Source organism: Temnothorax americanus, unplaced genomic scaffold, assembly GCF_048541705.1.
Source record: "Temnothorax americanus isolate GAGA-0224 unplaced genomic scaffold, ASM4854170v1 Scaffold2, whole genome shotgun sequence".
NCBI classification, from domain to species: domain Eukaryota; kingdom Metazoa; phylum Arthropoda; class Insecta; order Hymenoptera; family Formicidae; genus Temnothorax; species Temnothorax americanus.
Window position 1 is genome coordinate 7,219,873 of NW_027509338.1, and position 17,059 is coordinate 7,236,931.

Below are 17,059 nucleotides of genomic sequence, written 5' to 3' on the forward strand. Positions count from 1 at the left end.
TAAAGCAGCCTAAGACGTTTCCATTCTCACTCAACGTGCATATCCTATATATATTTAACAAAGCTCGTGGCGATATGTTGCAATCGATCAGGATTTATATATGTCGTTTTCATACCTGGTGAGACGGCAAGCGCGAGAAAGGCAGCGGCGGCAGCGACGTATAGTATCCTGAGCGCATTTCCCGAGCCGCGCCGTCTTCTGCCGGGCCTCTTCTGGGCGGCACGGCAGCGGCAGGAGTCGTCGTTGCAGCACACCCTCGCCGCGGAATCGCCGTACGATCGTCGGGGTTGCACATCGAGAACGACGTAGGCCTCTTCCTCCTCCTCCTCTTCTTCCCCGTAGGACTCTTCCTCGCCATCGGCGTCCTCGGGCAGGTCGGCGGCCGCCGATGCGCGACGTCGACGCGGCGATCTCGCCCGGCGCGGGTCGCCGGCACTGCGGTTGCCGCCGCCGCCGCCGGCACGGTCGATCGCCGGCTCGCCTCGATACATGGCCTGCGGGTGCAGCGACGACGACGGTGGCCAACAACGTGCCACCGGGGTCGGCTGCGCTCGTCAACGTATCCTGCCCGCGGTGCCCGCAACTACACCCGCGCCAGTACTACCTTCGGCGGCCCAGTCCCTCACCCTGCCTGCGACACCGTGCGACCTGGCGACACGATCGCTGCTACGAGGCATTACCGCTACCTGGGCCGTCCGAGCCGAGCCACCACTAGCCACCGGGCACACGCAGCACCAACTAACCAACCAACCGACCGAACCGAACCGAATCGAATCGAACCGATCAACCAACCACTGATCTCCAGTGCCCCCCGCTCTCTCTTTCTCTCTCTCTCTCTCTCTCTCTCTGGTCCTGGCCGAGTTCGCTACCGATCACTGTATTCCCGCCGGCGATTATATCTCGACGGTTTTACTATCCCTGTGGTAAACGCGTGTCTCGAAATGACAGCGGACGACCGCGGTGTGACAAGATAGTCCGTTTCGCGAGAACGGACGCGCTCCCGTTCTCGAATCTGCCGTCAGGACGACGACCCTGGCGCGCCGCGCTGCTCCTTTCACGTGACACACGCTCCGGAGTGCCGTAGTACCGTGACGCGTGACGCACCGACGAGGGTGAAGGCCTCGAGGAATCCGCGTATTATATCCGCCGCGTCGGAGGGAAGAAACCCTACAAACGTATATACGCGCTACGTATTAGCGATGACACGCGTCGAGCGCGAAAGGAAAGAAGGGTTCGACTGTCTCTGTCCCCTTCAGCACCCTCTCACTTTTTTTTCTCTCTCTCTCTCTCTCTCAGTCTTTCGATCGTCTTTGTCCCCTTTTTGCTTTTCTCTATTCGAAACTCGACGACCACCCTTGCTCGCGCGACGAAGAACTACCACCAAGCGCCATCGGCACGTTCTTCCTCCACCCTCTCTGTCGAGAAGCGAACGACTGACTGCTACAGCTCGTGCGTCGTCCAGCGCGCCTGGACACTACCACCGTCCGGTAGGAAGTGTCGGCTGCCACGAGGTGGACACCTCTGCGAGGTCTTGCCAGCGGCGGCGGCGGCGGCGGCGGCGGCGGCGGTAGCGGCAATAGCGGCGGCAGCAGCACCGGCGGTGGTGGTAGTACCGTAAAGACGGTAGTAGCGGCGGTGGCAGCTGCAGCTGGTGGTGCACCGGCGCGTCGGAGCAATTGTGCTCCGCTCGTGCACGGTGGTGGTAATAGAGACAATAAGTAGCGTATAGACCAAAAATCAGTGGTTCAGCGTTCGTTTAAGCGGGATCTACCCGGTGCGCGGGGAGCTTACCCCCCTTTCTCGCAATTCTATAAAGTTTAGTTCGTACAATTCGCCGGAGTTTGCGTTCGCAACTCTTTCACGACGGTCTCGACCGACAATTCAGCCCCCTTTTTCAGCTGGAGTCTGTCTCTTCGCGAAAATCCGGTCGACTGCCCTTTCTCTCTCTTCCTCTTTACTATCTTTCTTTCCCTCTCTTTAAACGGTGCGCTCCGTTCTCCGCTGTCTGCAGAGGAGCAGACCGCGATCCGTCACCGTGAACTCTCGCTCGCGCACTGCCGCGCTCTCTCGCTTCACTGACTGGGGGGTAACGCGCCTTCGCGCCGGCTACCAGCAGGCCAGCAGCACGAGCAGTGGCGAAGCTCTCTAGCACACGGCCAGCTACTAAGCAGCACCACGCACGACGGGCAGCCTCTCGACTGCCCTCGACTGCCGTAAGTGCATGTGTGTCTGCCCGCCCGCCCGTGTCGGCGCGGTGCGGCGCGGCGCGGCCTCGCGCGCAGGCGGCGTCGGCGTCGGCGTGCGTCGAGCGGAACGGCGACGACGCCGTTAGTCGGCGGAGCTACGAGCGAGCAGTTGCCGGCTAAGGTAGAGGCAGCGAGTGGTTCTCCTCGCTCTCTCGCTCCCTGCGACGACGACGACGACGACGACGACGGCAGCGGCGGCGGTGGTGGTGGTGGAGGCGGCGGCGGCGGTGGCGGCGGCAGCAGCGCCGCCGCGACGCTTGCGACGACGACGTCGCGATGGCCCCGCGGAGGAGCGCCCCGTCGATGCCATCGGCCTGGGCCGAAATCGATGCCCCGCAACGAGGCGTCTGAAACGCGGCACCCCCGCGACCTGTGCCACACACCACCGCCACCACGACCACACACGCCTTACCCCCGGCGCGGGGATACTGGGTGTCCTATTTTGCCCCGCGGCGTTCTTCAGCTTGCACGAAGGCCGTTTAATGTTTGAAAATGTTCCGGAAAGTTGCAGCCGTCCTTTCTTCTCATTTCTTGAAAACTTAATAATAACTTAAAATACCTTTTCAATTGTATAAAATGGGGTTTGAAAAAGATTCCATGCTAGAGGAATCTAGAAATGCATACAATAACTTGTGAAAAATGCATATCTGAACAATCGTATAATTTAAACTGTAAAATGGAATAATTAATTGTTGTTATTTGCGCTTTCTCCCTATTTAATTTTAATATAATACAGAGTGTAATATGAAACACCCCAAATTTTCCCGAATTATGCTTTATTTGTACTTCCGCACTTTTAGAAAATATAAATCTCTGGTTTTATAGAATTAAAACACCCCATGCATACAATCTCGTCCGCGAAGATCGTGAACACTTAATACTTGATATTATATGTAAACGTATATTGCACCAACATAAATGTACATTTATGGCTATGTGTAAGGTTGGTCACGTTGTACGTGTATGAAGTGTTACACAAGCATGTGGCAATACAGTGCACACATTATCCCCATCGAAGTACTCATACATAAGTATACTCATGCATAATCGAAGTCGGACGCACGTACAAATACATGGATCCGTTGAAAACGTTGGATGGGAGAGACGTGCCAGGAGACGAGATCCTGAGGAAGGAATTTCTTTCGATTTATCGGTTGCTTTTAAATATGCATTGCCTCGTCCTACATGATGAGTAGCGTATTACTCAACAGAAAAATAGAGAGTTCCCCCTATATTTGTCAAATAGAAAAGCCCCATCTTTGAACAGATATAAAAAGAAATATTGTCGATTCACGCACTTTTTGTCTCGAATTATAGATTCTTGAATTTGGAATCCGCATATATGTATATTGCGCAGATATGTTTAAAATATGAACTTTCTTCCTAAAAAATCTATAATATGCGCGCATACATATATGCGGGTAATAAGAAGTAATATACGCAGCTCGCGCAATATTGAGTCCGGAGTTTGCAGGGAAGTTCTTTCATTTTTTTTTTTTTATCGCATCGCGTGAATATGCATATAGGTGGAGCGATAGAATTTTCTGAAACTATAGCAACCCTGCGCGAGGCAACAGAGTGGAGAATGCAATACGGTTGCATTTCAACGGTGATACGAGTACCCCTGCTGCATGTGACGACAAATGTAGAACGTTTCTGTTTATATTTCTTTGCCAGTAATTCGATTTGAATATTCAGGATATTTCTGATCGACCAGAATGATACAGTAATATAAAGATAAAAGTAAATAAGGAATATATATAATGAAAGTAATATATAAAGATAAAATATAAGATAAGAAAGTAACATAAGAATAATATCACAATTTTATATTATACTAGACATCACAGACGCGCGCTTTGCGCGCGCTATTTAGCTTTAATATTACACACAACTGTCAAAATATGCTATGACAGCCGCTTACGAAGTTAGCGCAGCAACAGAATCAATCAGCATCGCGGAAAGGAGCCAACAAAGCAATTCGAGACTTTCGAGAAGACTTCGAAAGAGTATCGATTTAACATGCTTTTTTTTTAGAAAGGATATGATGATGTTTGCTTATTTTCGCAGTCTACTGAATCGACCTACAGATATTCTTTTATTCGTACATTTTTGGCAACATTCTTGTTACACGTAAAAGAAAAAGAATCTGTCTGCAGCTATGAAATATTGCCAGCAAGAATTACTGCAGCAAGTCGAAAGTTACTCTCTAATTTAAACTTCTCATATAAAGAACGAATTAAGCAAATTAAAGAAGTAAAGAGCTGAGTGGTTCACTTAATAATATCCAAAGTTAAATAATAATTGTTATAAATTGATTCATGTGTGGATTTGAAAGTAACATGCCTTTATTTCGTTTCTACTTGCATGAGACCTTGTCGAAGCGAATCAATTCCGTATCTTATATAAGATTTAGTTAATATAATATTTAAAAAATTATATGAAGCGTCGAATTCGCTGAAACGTTCTACATTGAAAAACAAAACACGATGGTACTCCGACACGCGCATTTCCCGGCTAATTTCGGACTTCCAAAATTCGCATGGGATTCCCGTTCCCTCGAACAGGAGTCAATAGACCCGTTGCGGCAGATGTGCGTATCGATTTCGGGATGTCGTCGATTCGCGCGTATATCCCCGAACGAACGCGATATCGTATGCCTCGTTCTTTGAGATACCGGCGACTCCTCGTGCATGCTTGTCTTCGTCCCCGCTTCACGTTGCGGCGCGCGGCGGCGGCGGCGGCGGCGTCAGCGTCGGCCAGCAGGCACACGCAGCGCGAAGCAGGGGGTTCTGCAGGGGAAGCACCTGGAGGGACCACTGGGTGGCCGGCATCACCCTCGCCAGGTGGCTGCAACTTGTTGTTGCGGGACCCCGCGACCTACGTGGGCCTTCTTTCTCCCTCCATTATGTGCCCTCCTACCATCTCTCTCTCCTCTTCGTACCCTCTTTCGCGTGGTTCCACACTCACGATTGTGTATGTGGACACTATAAATCGGTATTCCTATTTTTGCGTAAAAGCGAGGACATCGGGTTTTCCATTTTAAATCGGAAAATTGAAATTTTGCCGAAAAGGGGGTGGATGTGAAGAGGGCGATATAGAAACAGATGGAACTACCGATTGAACGAGCAGTTGCGACCAATATTAAGTTGCATCGCAGCGAATGAAATTGTATATATCATAGCATTTTTTTCTAATCTTATTTTTCAATTTAATTCTGTTTCTTAACGGCAATAATAATGAAAAAAAAATTATTTATTTATTCGCAACGGTAACGTTCAGTTAGCAAATTCCTCTAAACATGTTATTTTTGCATTCCAAAGTCCATTTTTGCTAACGCCTATTTGTTTTTACTTTTCGTGTCTTGAGCGACATTTTTCTACAAATAATTTGACATAATTTTATTTTAAATCGTCGCGAATATGAATAAAAGTAGATCGCTATCGGAGACGGAGAGCTCGAAGGACCAGCTGCATGCTTTCACGCATCATTTACGGTATACCCGCTGCCGTTATTCTGAAATGACACCTCCTTCAGGTACAATCACACCGCTGAAAGAAGTGCGTGAAACCTTGTGTCACGCGATCTTCCAAAAATAAGGAAGAGGATGATACTCTTGGAGTGTGGCACGCGCCATAACGTCCCCTTTCCTTTTACAGCCGTTGACTTTTCAATCGAGGATTCAAGAAATGTGGTGTAGCAACCTCCCATCTCTCTCGTTTTTAAACTCGATATTTATGCTCACATGTATACATAACTCATGTGCGTAAGTTTTTATTGTATAATAAGAATTATATACTAGAGAAAATCGATTTTCTTAGGATTTTCTTGCAACTGTGAATATACGTTAATTTAGGTGTAATTTATGCGTGGTATAAATTTCAGTACCTCTTCCGAGATAAAAAATAAAGATACTGAGCCTCAAAGTTTCAAAAAAAATTTAAAATTTAATTTTTTTTAATTTTGGCATTTTTTCCTTATAGAACTCGACGAGAGGAGCAACTCTGGTCCTCTTGGCCAACCTCGTATCTCTTACCGTTTGGCCTGGAAAACCTTTTCATTAGTAAAAGTTAAAACTTTGAGGCTCAGTATTTTGATTTTTTATCCCGGAAGAGGTACTGAAATTTATACCACGCATAGAGCACACCTAAATTAACGTATATTTACAGTTTCAAGAAAATCTTAAGAAAATCGATTTTCTCTAGTATAAGGACGAGAGAACGTTCTTAATCTTATAATTACATGCATTCTAGACTATTCGGAAGCTTTAATTATTAAAATGTCATGCAAATTATGTTACCGTACCCGCATTGACAGAAATGACAATGAGGTTGCGAAAATGTTCAGCTTTCACCGTAAAAATATGCACATCGCGTGCATTATAATAAGTCGGTAAAAGTAGGGTCACCTATTTAAAATCAAGCAACGTCTCAATAATATCAGGGTAGATTCTCATATAAATTAACTCAAGCTAATAAACTTTCTCTCGACAGATTTTTTTTCTCATATAATCTAACGCAATCTATAATAAACTTTCTCTCGACAGATTTTTTCTCAAGCATGTTGTAAAAAAAAATTTTGGTCGATCCGCTCTTCGTAAAATGATGAATAGTCGACAAGGTCCATACGAATACCAGATTGCTGCAACAATCTGTTAAAACTGCGCGAATACATTATAAGACATCCGCGAACAATTTAATTTCCGTTGTGGCGAACATGTGTGTGTGTGCGTGTGTGTGTGTGCAAGCCTCGGGTGAGTTCCATTTCAGCATCGTCGTCGAATATCAAGCTGCATCTCGACAGTCTGAAAAAGTACGAGACGACGGGAAGGACTTCTCGGAGAGGGGGGGCAGTTTCGAGAGGGGGCGGTGAAGAATGGTGCGTCGGGGGTTTCTGAAACAGAAGTGGGACACTCGCGTGGCGAAAGGGGTTGGCCCTCGCGCACTGTGACAACGGCAAAACTCGAAACGACGTCGTCGTCGGACTTGGCTTCCGGCCATTTCCCGGCTATCGATCCACGAAGCGTTACGACGAAGCTGCCCCACGTGCAATTATAGGTGTATCGTGTGTATATAACACGCACCGGGCGCATTATCCTCGTCCCGCAAGGATGAGCCTCACAAATGCGTCGCGCAAATTAGCCTTGTAAACGCTGATCCTTGATTGATTATACAAGGAGGCTTTAAAACTGTTCGATCACTTATATTAGCAAAGTTATTTTATCATTTGAATTTATTGTCACATTCACAGCCACAACGTTTTCCGAGAAATAACATTGCAAACTAATTATTGCAATCCAATAACTGATATCTTACATTTGTTTTCGGACATTCCATGTTTTTTTGTTATACGTATTTATGATGGTACAGTGACATTAATAATATAAATCTTCGTAACATTGACATTAACACGAGCTATATTAATATATCGCTAGTCGCATGGAAAAGAGACGCCAGGCTATTCTTGGCGCGAGATAAATCGGTGTGAACGACTCCAGGTGCATACACCGAGGAAACCCCTCGCAATCGTTCGCAAACCCGTAGCCGGTGAACAGTCGCAAACTGTATACAGTGTATACGGTCGGAAGCGACCCAAATGCGAGCACAAACGTAGATTAATAACGTCGCTGCGATAATGAAACTGTTCACGTGACGCGTGAAATTTGCGGCCACGTTCTCCCGCGTGACGTGCCCATCGACCCAGAAATCGATCCAGAAATCTTCCCGGCGCGATCGAACGATAAGTTCGACGTACTTTTTACGTTGCTATTCTCAGCGAATTCGCACAGCGAGAGAGAGAGATTTGCCAATAATATCGTTATCGTAATCGCTCGTTTCGGTCAGGTGTAAGGAATACGGTGATAGTCCGCCCTACATGAGTATACGACACGAGCGTACGTTTCTACGTATGCGTGGAATCGATAACTGGGAATTAGTCTGCCCGGCTGTCTCCCAGAATTAAATGCGAGCGTACGGCAAGAGAAAAATTTAGTCGATCGCCCTTGGGGAAGGCGTGCGTATTCGCGCGAGTTCTGTTTATATATCATTGCAAATATCGAAAGAGACAATCGATTAACATCATAATTTAATTTCTATTCGCAAAGCTTTTTTTATAAAATATGAAAACTTTATATAATGCTTTTCCATTATCTCGATTGCCATTAATAGTGGGAGGAAAACTGTAAGTTGTGTAAACAAGACAATTCAAATAACAACAAATAATGGACTGAAACTTGAACACGAGAAACAATTTCAAGAGAAGTGTATAAATACTATAAATTATCTAGGAGTTTGAAATATCCTTCAAAAGCTGAAGGCTTTTAGAAGAACCGCGCGCGCTAAATGATTAAGTAATATCTATCAAAAAGCGTAAGTATAAACATATTAATTTTAGATAGAAATTATAATATGCAACTTAATGAATGAGAGAAAATGAATTTAATTGTTTGTATTCTCTGCATCTCGTCTAACAATCGAAATTTCAGCACGGTGAAATATAATATTTAAGAACTATTTTCTCTCAACTGAAAAAAATAGATTTCAGATTTTTAGTTTTTAAAGAAATATAATATTTCTAAAAAATATAATATATAATGACAAAATTCTTTCATTAGAATGTATATTTTTATTTGAATTTATTTTTCACAAAAATTTTATAATTTTGTCAATATTCTGTTTGTTTGAAGTACATCGAGTTAATTCGGGCTTATTATAAAGAACTTTTTCAACCCTTACGTTATTTTATATTAAGGCACATATACAAAAAAATATGTGTCCTTTATTAACTACATAAGTCTATCAAATATTCTATAGTAATTAAAATCGATGAGAAGCAGTCTCTAGAATCATTTTTATGGCCAGTAACTCATCGGCTATCATATGTGTCGTAACATCTCTTTCTCTTCTCTTTCTCTCTCTTTGCTTTAATATACCATATATATATTCGGAAGTATTGTCCCACAATGGACATACGCGTAAGGAACACGAACCGTTAGGAAAGGGGTGGCAAAGTGAACGCGCGACAAAATAAACGAAAACGAGAGGCCAGAGAGAAAGAGAGAAAGGGAGACGGAGAAAATATCACTATAGACGGTACCGAGGATCAATACGTCACGAACACGGTCATAACTATTCGTGCATACACACAAGTGACTACACCCCATACCGACCATCATATTCTGAGATAATTGTTCTGCATATTATATCATAATTTTGCATCATCGACCGAGTCGGCTCGCTTCACATAGCGCGTCAACGCAAGATTAAATGTTGCGAGATGAAATATATATACATTGTATTTATATATAATAACTTAATACACAAGACAGATCAGAGACCGACAATCTCTTTCTCTCACATTTATTTTAAGGGTTTAGGCATTCCTGATTCTCATTACATTTGGTCCAATAGAGAACGTTCGCAATATTTGTGCGTTATAAATTATAGATAAATCTCCTATCAGATATTTCTCCTGTCTTGTACGTTTACGTAAACGTATGTCCAAAAATGCATCGTTTTCGCGTTACAGACATGTTTGAGTTGAAACTCAAGAAGACAATTACACAAAGCGTATTATTTTATTTTTTACAATACAAAATAGTAGAAAATAAAATAAATCTTAAAGCAAATGTTTCAAGTGACCCCGCGCCTCCAGCCAAAATACACTGCCCGTCTTCTTAGCGATCTTCTTACTCTTTTACAAACACCCGTGTTGCGTATTTCATTGAACCCGTTTTCATTGCGCTGACAAAGATCATTAATGTTGCCAACAAACCGGGAGTAGACAATTTGTTTTAGATGTCCCAAAAAACATGTAGACACCAGGGAACCACTGATGAACCATCTTGCGTGTCCCTTTAAACATGATCGTAACGTGAAAACGATATGTATGTCCAAACATTTTTGGACGTATATTTATATAATTTTTTTGTTTATTTTGATGAGTAGAACACCCCTGAAGTAGCGGCCTACATTTATATTACACCCTGTATATTGATAACCTAAGGAAGTACTTAAACTACTTTATCTGTTTTATATTGGTAAAAACTATACTTACTTTTCACACCAATCATGATCAAAAAAGAAAGGATTTAATTACATTAAAACAAATTATACGTGTATTATTTCCCAATATCTGTGTCGTCTTTTTAACATTTTTATTATTAAAATCATTCCGCTTTTAATTGTATCATTTAAAGATAGATTTTCTAATAAAGGAATATTAATTCTCCTATAAAGAATTTTCAGATATAAATCACTATCCGATCCGATAAAATATCATAGAAATTGGTAAATAATCCTGAGTGATTTTTCTACTATATAAAAAGGGGAAAAAATTGGAAACATGCGTGTACATGTATAATTATTGCTTTTACATGAAGCAACATAATCTTGATGTGCCCACTAAAGAGATATTCTTATCGACTAAGCCCTAGTTTAATGCCCATTTACTGTCTATAGTGATACTGTTTCATCTTCGATTTCTTGATTCAAAAATATTTTTGACATTTAAAAATTGATAAGTATCCCTATTTTGAATAAGTATTTAAAAAAGTATTTTTTCTTTACAATGTTCTTTTCAATGTTTCTTGTCCCTTTTCTTGCAAATATAACAAATATCGTACAAGTTTGTGAAAAAATAATATTAGTAGTAATAAAAGTAATAGTGACGCTTTCAACCAGCTTTCAAAATCATTTAGATCGGATTTATTCCTTCGTGAAACACTAATCACTTAAGACAACTCTAATTTGATGGCATTCACCAAAAAATATTGTTTGCCTACAGTTTTTTTTAAATCTCCGTGCTTGAGAAACGTTCGACCCAGAAATTTATATCTTTTACATATTATTGTGAAAAAATAGTATTATTATTTTGAAGATGGGTTTCTTTTTTTCAATCTTAGTTTGCGTTTTTTTCGCTCAAAATATTAGTTGCCATACTTTATATATATATAGAACTTCATATTTATATATAGCACTTCCAGTAAGTTTGTCGTGAAACTCATTCCCCAAGTTTGCGAGTGTATTAGTTGAAAAAGTCTTCAACTTCCGTCAACTCCCTCATTCGTGCTTCATGATGGGCCCAACGGTCTTCTGCCAGTTTATCAGATAATCCCCATTTGTCGTGATAAACGCGTTGACCGCAACTCGGACATTTCTTACCCCCTACAACAAAATAATAAAAGAATAAAAGAATGTTTTCTCTATATTGTTTCATAATATAATTTGATGTCTAAATAAAAATTTTATTTTTTACCATGGAATGGCGGAGTCTTCATGTATGTCACGAGACATTTTAAATGGAAGAGATGACCACAGTAAAGTCTTTCGGCGTGGAAATCCGCATTTTCGTCGGTTACAACCTCTTCTGGATTCGTTGGCAAGCACGTTACTTTGCAGCGTTGACAGGGTTCCAGTGGAAAGGCTTTCACACTCCTAAATTAAAACATAATAAAATTAAAAAGAACTGTAATGGCCAGTCTACAATGAGTCGTTAGTCGTTAGTCGGATGTCGGAACAGAGTCGAAAGAAATAGTCACAAGCGTATCGTAAGGCAATTGGAAGTCTGTAATCGGTGATCATAAGAGATGGCATTTGGGCAATCGCTTACGATCGCCGATTACAGACTTCCAATTGCCTTACGATACGCTTGTGACTATTTCTTTCGACTCTCTTCCGACATCCGACCAACGACTAACGACTCATTGTAGACTGGCCATAACAGCTAAAAATATGCTTAGGTAAGAAAAAAAATTACTTTATGAGAAAAGAAACAACTGTGTTTAATGATGGTGACGGTGTAAACGGCTTTTGTTGCTTCCTCAATGGTGATTCGACACATCGCCTTGCTAATTCCCTTCCTTGTCCAATTAGATAGCGATTGAACAGCGGTGGAAAATTTGTATCAACATTACCAAAACTGCAAACACACGATGTAAGTCAATCACACTGGATATTAATTCGTTACGACTGCATTAATTTTGCAGAAAAACACTGAACGTACGTCACGCAACTGGTGGGATAATTATCCGGCACTTCAAGCTTGGCCTTAAAATGATACAAATTTTGGTGCAGTGTTAAATTAATGGAAGAATTCTTCTGCTTTAACTTTAACTCATCCTTATCCCCTAAAAGCTTTTTCAGAGTTGATATTTCCTCGTAGCAGCAGATAAGAGCATTCTCCTCGATGAAATTCCTGATAAACTTCAAAACTGGCAAGATCTGCAAGTGCAAGAACTTTTGGTGCAAAATATAAATGTTTAACATAGATGTTTACTATATATAAGTCCAAGTGTAAACCTGTGCTTTATTCAAGAAACGCTTGCACTCCTTTTCGCAGACCCCTGCTAATCCATCGAGCAACTTCGCGGACAGAGTTTTACTCTTTAACTCGACGAACAACGGCGATGCGGGATAATCCTCTTGGAACTGAATGCACACAACAAGTTGCTTGAACGGTGTCTTTCTGCAAGATAAACAAATCACAGATAACAATGTTGAGAAGCGATTTTTGACGTTAGCTCGAGGCGGGGTTTTCTTACGTTATTTCAACGCGGACCATGCTCCGCACGCAAGAGACGAGGCGGCTTCCGTCGACGACATTGTGGCAAAGCTGTGATACTTCTTGCAATTCATCGTCAATAAATCCCATGGGCAAGTGAAGACGCCAAGAAGAGATCCTCCGATAGGTTTTGGCTAAGTGAAAACGATCAAGAGAATCGACGTAATCATGACATAACCTAACGGTCGAATTCGGAGTCGAATTGCGTGATAAATAATAAAACGCGATCGGTTTTTACGCGGACACGCAGCGTTATTAATTAAGAGATCACTTTTCAATCAATTCTCCTTCCCCCTTCGACGTTTTTGCAAGAGATTACGGGATTTGAAACCGACTGAGCAAGTAAGCACACATAAAAAATATATACACAACACACACACACACACACACACACACACAAAATTTCGAAATATAATAATCCTAGAGATGTCACGTGACACTGTTGTGTACATACTATTTTGAAAGCGATTGAAAAGAAGGACGTTCACTGGTCCTTATACTAGAGAAAATCGAAGTTCTATGGATTTTCTTGAAACTGTGAATATACGTTAATTTAAGTGTGCTTTATGCGTGGTATAAATTTCAGTACCTCTTGCGGTATAAAGATCGAGATACTGAGCCTCAAAGTTTCAATTTTTACCAAAATTTAGTAAAAGTTGAAACTTCGAGGCTCGCCGCGGTATCTCGATTTTTATAAGAGTTGCTTAGAAAAACAAAGGGAATAAATCGAACAACCGAAAATATAAAGTAATTTTTTTTGTCCTTGTTTCGCAATCTTCAGTATTTTTCACTATTTTCTTTCAATAGAAGAGAGTTGAAGTATTCTAAAATCTAAACTATTCCGATTGTGACCGACAGACACGACAATACGCCGGCGGCCGGTTGTCGCTCTGCCATACCGAGGTAGTAGCGCGGTAGCTCCATCTGAATTAAATATCATCTGCGAGACCTAACCTACTCATATTACCACGTGCTCAGTGTGCTCGTACCGGTTCGTATTGTTCACAGGCGCACTGCGCAGTTGGAAAATCTAATTGACGACAACTCGAAGGAGTAGTGACGACTGACATTCGTAAGAGAAGAAGAATTACCGAAGAAAGAAATGACAAAGTCGGCTTCAGCCGGCCGTAATCGACATTTGATACGGTACGGTACGTGTAGCGTGGTGTCATAAGAACTCTGCAAGGCTCTCTCCAAGATGCACCGAGTAACCGACGCGAAAGAAGTGATCCTGACGAGCGACGCCACGGGGGAGAGCTGGAGCGCCGCGGTGTGGGATCCCCGGAACGGTTCCCTGCTGTCCGCGTACAAGCACGCGACGGCGCTGGGACACCGGAGCCTTCAGCTTCTGAGCGACAGCTACGCGTTGGGCGCGGACGCCACGAGGCCTCGTATACATATCTGGCCGCTGAACAACCCGACGCCCCTGCCCAACGTCCGACTGACCACGCCGGGCAGGGTCAACGCCTTGGCCTGCACGCCGAACGGCTCCTACATAATCGCTTCCGTGGGCGAGAAGCTGTTCGTCTGGCAGACGTGCAACGGCAGGCTGCTGGCCAATCTGGCCAGGCACTACCAGACCGTCACCTGTCTGGCCACCACGAGGGACGGTTCATTGTTCGCCAGCGCCGGCGAGGACGGCCTGGTGTTCGCGTGGTCGCTCTACGGCGCGCTCAACGACGCGCGTTGTTCCCCCGTTCACGCGTTCTCCAACCATAGCTTGCCGGTCAGGGACCTGCACTTCGGCCACGGTGACGCCCGCGCGAGATTGTACACGGTCTCGCTGGACCGAACGGCGAACGTCTACGAGCTCGGCAGCGGAGCTCTCCTGCTCTCGGTGGTGTTCGACGCGCCGCTCACCGCGGTCACCGTCAACGCCCGCGAGAGCGAGCTCTTCGTCGGCTGCACGACCGGCGAGATATTCCTGTGTAATCTGCACGAGCCGCCGCGCGGTGTCGAGCATCACGTTACAGTGAGCTCGAGCAACGTGGACGAAGAGAGCGCTGTGTTTAAAGCGCACAAGTCGAACGTGACCGCCCTGTCGGTATCCCTGGACTGCTCCACTCTGGTGTCCGGATCTACCGACGGTGCGGCCCATGTCTGGGACATTGCCAGCCGGCAGGTGCTCAGGACGTTCGAGCACAAGGGACCGGTCACCGCCGCCTTCTTTGCGAGGGGATTCGACAATTTTCGCGCCCCTTTTCTCAAACCGCGCTTGCAGGTGCACAATCTGCAGAGGACGTCGGACGACGGTGGCAAGGAGAGCGTCGTCGAGGTCGTCGCCAGAGGACGGAACCCGGCGGAGATCTTGAACTTCGAATCCTATGCGGAAGGCAGCGGCGATTCTCGAGGGTCGGAGGAGACGTCGAAGAAGTTGGAGGATCTGCAGAAAGAGATTCAGAAGTTGAAGAATAAGAATGCCAGCCTATATAAGTACTGCGTCACGCATATCCTAAACACATCTTAAAGATAATCGATTAATAGAGGAAACATTGGATCGCGTTGATTCATATATTTTTTTTCTACGAGACTGAAATTTTAATTTGTTTTGTAAAATATATGTATAGGATAATATAAGGATGATGTGTGATGTGTTAGACGCACGACTTTCTTTCTATGAAAATAGGTTTTATTTCGTTGAAAGATATATGCAATAGCTTATACATTGTAATAAAAAAGATTTAAAAATACAAATTAAAACATTGTTTTTTTACCTGAAAATATTTTTTATTTATAAATTGTTTTACGTTTTCAACAAATTTAATAAATGGATAGATTTTATTATTTACCATCTATAGTATGCTTTTTATAACTTTTTAAAAGAAATACTTAAATATTCATAGATTTACTCAAATATAGATTAAGAAAATCTATTTTAGATTAAATAATCCAAATTAATTTTGCGAGATATTTACGTTTTCTTATTATTATCTACAAAGGATGTAGCTAATTGCCTGTATTAATTAATACTAGACCGAAAATTAATATCTCTGACGAACGATCCGCCAAGAAGCTGTTCTTCATCAACCCACATAAAATACGATATTATAATTAATCCTTTATTGATGCGCAACAAAATTAAGGCATTGGCGAAAATAACATTTTATTGCCAAGCACGAATAAGAGATACTTATTATTTCCTGCAATGTTGAATGAACCATCGGCACGGTAGAGCAATGTTGTTCTTCGCCATCTCTTCGGCATTTTCCTTTTTTAGTGATGTAAAAAGTTAGCGGCTGATGAAATGCGCAATAAAAAAAAATAAAAAAAATTTAAAGCTTCTAAATCTTTGAAAAGCTCAATCTGCACCACTCTCTTCGCTCGAAATAAATTCACTAAACACATGTCGCATGTCACCATATCTGCCCCTATTCATATCCGTGTATGTGTATGAGAATACACGTGTACAATTAATTAAATGGCAAGCTGGTGCTAAACGTTAGATACGATCCTCATCGACGCTCCTTTGTATTTAAATGAGTCGTTATGCGCATACAAATGAAACGCTCACTAGCAGTATATGTCGCGCGTCCATCGCGGATAAATTAAACTGCGAGACCGGAATCTTCGCACACGAGACAATAAGCCATCAGTTCATCTAATTTTCCGGTATGTCGTGACTTTGCAAATGTTAGGCGTATCAGTCGTACCATGCTTTTATTTATTTTTCCGGAAGACAGTCGTTAGATAATAAAACCGATGAATGACGCTCACAATTTCGTTCGAAACTACAATCAACCGCAGAACGATCATTAATCTTTTTGTTTCTCATACTGTTAGTAAATTGATTTTTCACTTATCTTCGAAAAATTCTTCGTAAAGCGAAATGAATTTTCCTGAGAAAAATTCTCACGGAATAATTTTTCTGCGTATAAAGAATTTTTCGAGAAATTAATTTATCACCCCTGTGTAATTTAATATATAATATATATTTTTTTTTTCATCGTTTACACGTGTCAGTTCTGAGAAGGCAATACCCACATAAATTAAATTATTTATGCCTTACCTAAAGTTTTATAAATTCCTAATCTTCGTAGGGGTAAATTGGCTTTGCCGGTTGACATTTTTTCCATTCATTTTTGAAGAACCATGTTCCATTTCTCCGTCGAGTCGGATGTACCCAACGTGACCGGATGTTGCAGAAATAGCGCGAAAAAGCATCGCGAGAACGTTCACACACGTTAGGGAGATTATCCTGAGACGGGAAGATCGGGAAAACGTGTCGAGAAAATGTCACGCACGATAATGCATCA

The 17,059-nt window shown here is 42.8% G+C and overlaps 3 protein-coding genes across 6 annotated transcripts in view; 1 reads left to right on the forward strand and 2 right to left on the reverse strand.

The window, feature by feature from the left end:
* The window catches only part of LOC143897208 (protein kinase C-binding protein NELL1), a 75,154-nt gene extending 72,059 nt beyond the window's left edge, over positions 1-3,095 (reverse strand). For all 4 annotated transcript variants that reach the window (XM_077405658.1, XM_077405657.1, XM_077405655.1 and 1 more), the window contains exon 1: positions 116-3,095. In XM_077405658.1, the coding sequence (XP_077261784.1) occupies positions 116-491 (376 nt within the window). In that variant the 5' untranslated portion in view covers positions 492-3,095. The remainder of the gene's footprint in view (positions 1-115) is intronic.
* Positions 3,096-8,865: 5,770 nt separating this feature from the next.
* LOC143896880 (uncharacterized) lies at positions 8,866-13,318 on the reverse strand. The gene is made up of 6 exons (XM_077404999.1): positions 12,787-13,318; positions 12,545-12,710; positions 12,249-12,466; positions 12,003-12,164; positions 11,502-11,680; positions 8,866-11,410 (listed from the first exon to the last, which is right to left on the reverse strand). The coding sequence occupies exons 1-6, from the start codon at positions 12,894-12,896 to the stop codon at positions 11,271-11,273; spliced, it is 975 nt and encodes a 324-aa protein (XP_077261125.1). The 5' UTR covers positions 12,897-13,318; the 3' UTR covers positions 8,866-11,270.
* A 424-nt stretch (positions 13,319-13,742) lies between these two features.
* On the forward strand, positions 13,743-16,109 carry LOC143896879 (WD repeat-containing protein 18). Its single transcript, XM_077404998.1, has one exon. It carries the CDS (start codon positions 14,005-14,007, stop codon positions 15,271-15,273), a length of 1,269 nt encoding a protein of 422 aa, XP_077261124.1. The 5' UTR covers positions 13,743-14,004; the 3' UTR covers positions 15,274-16,109.
* The last annotated feature ends 950 nt before the right edge of the window (positions 16,110-17,059 follow it).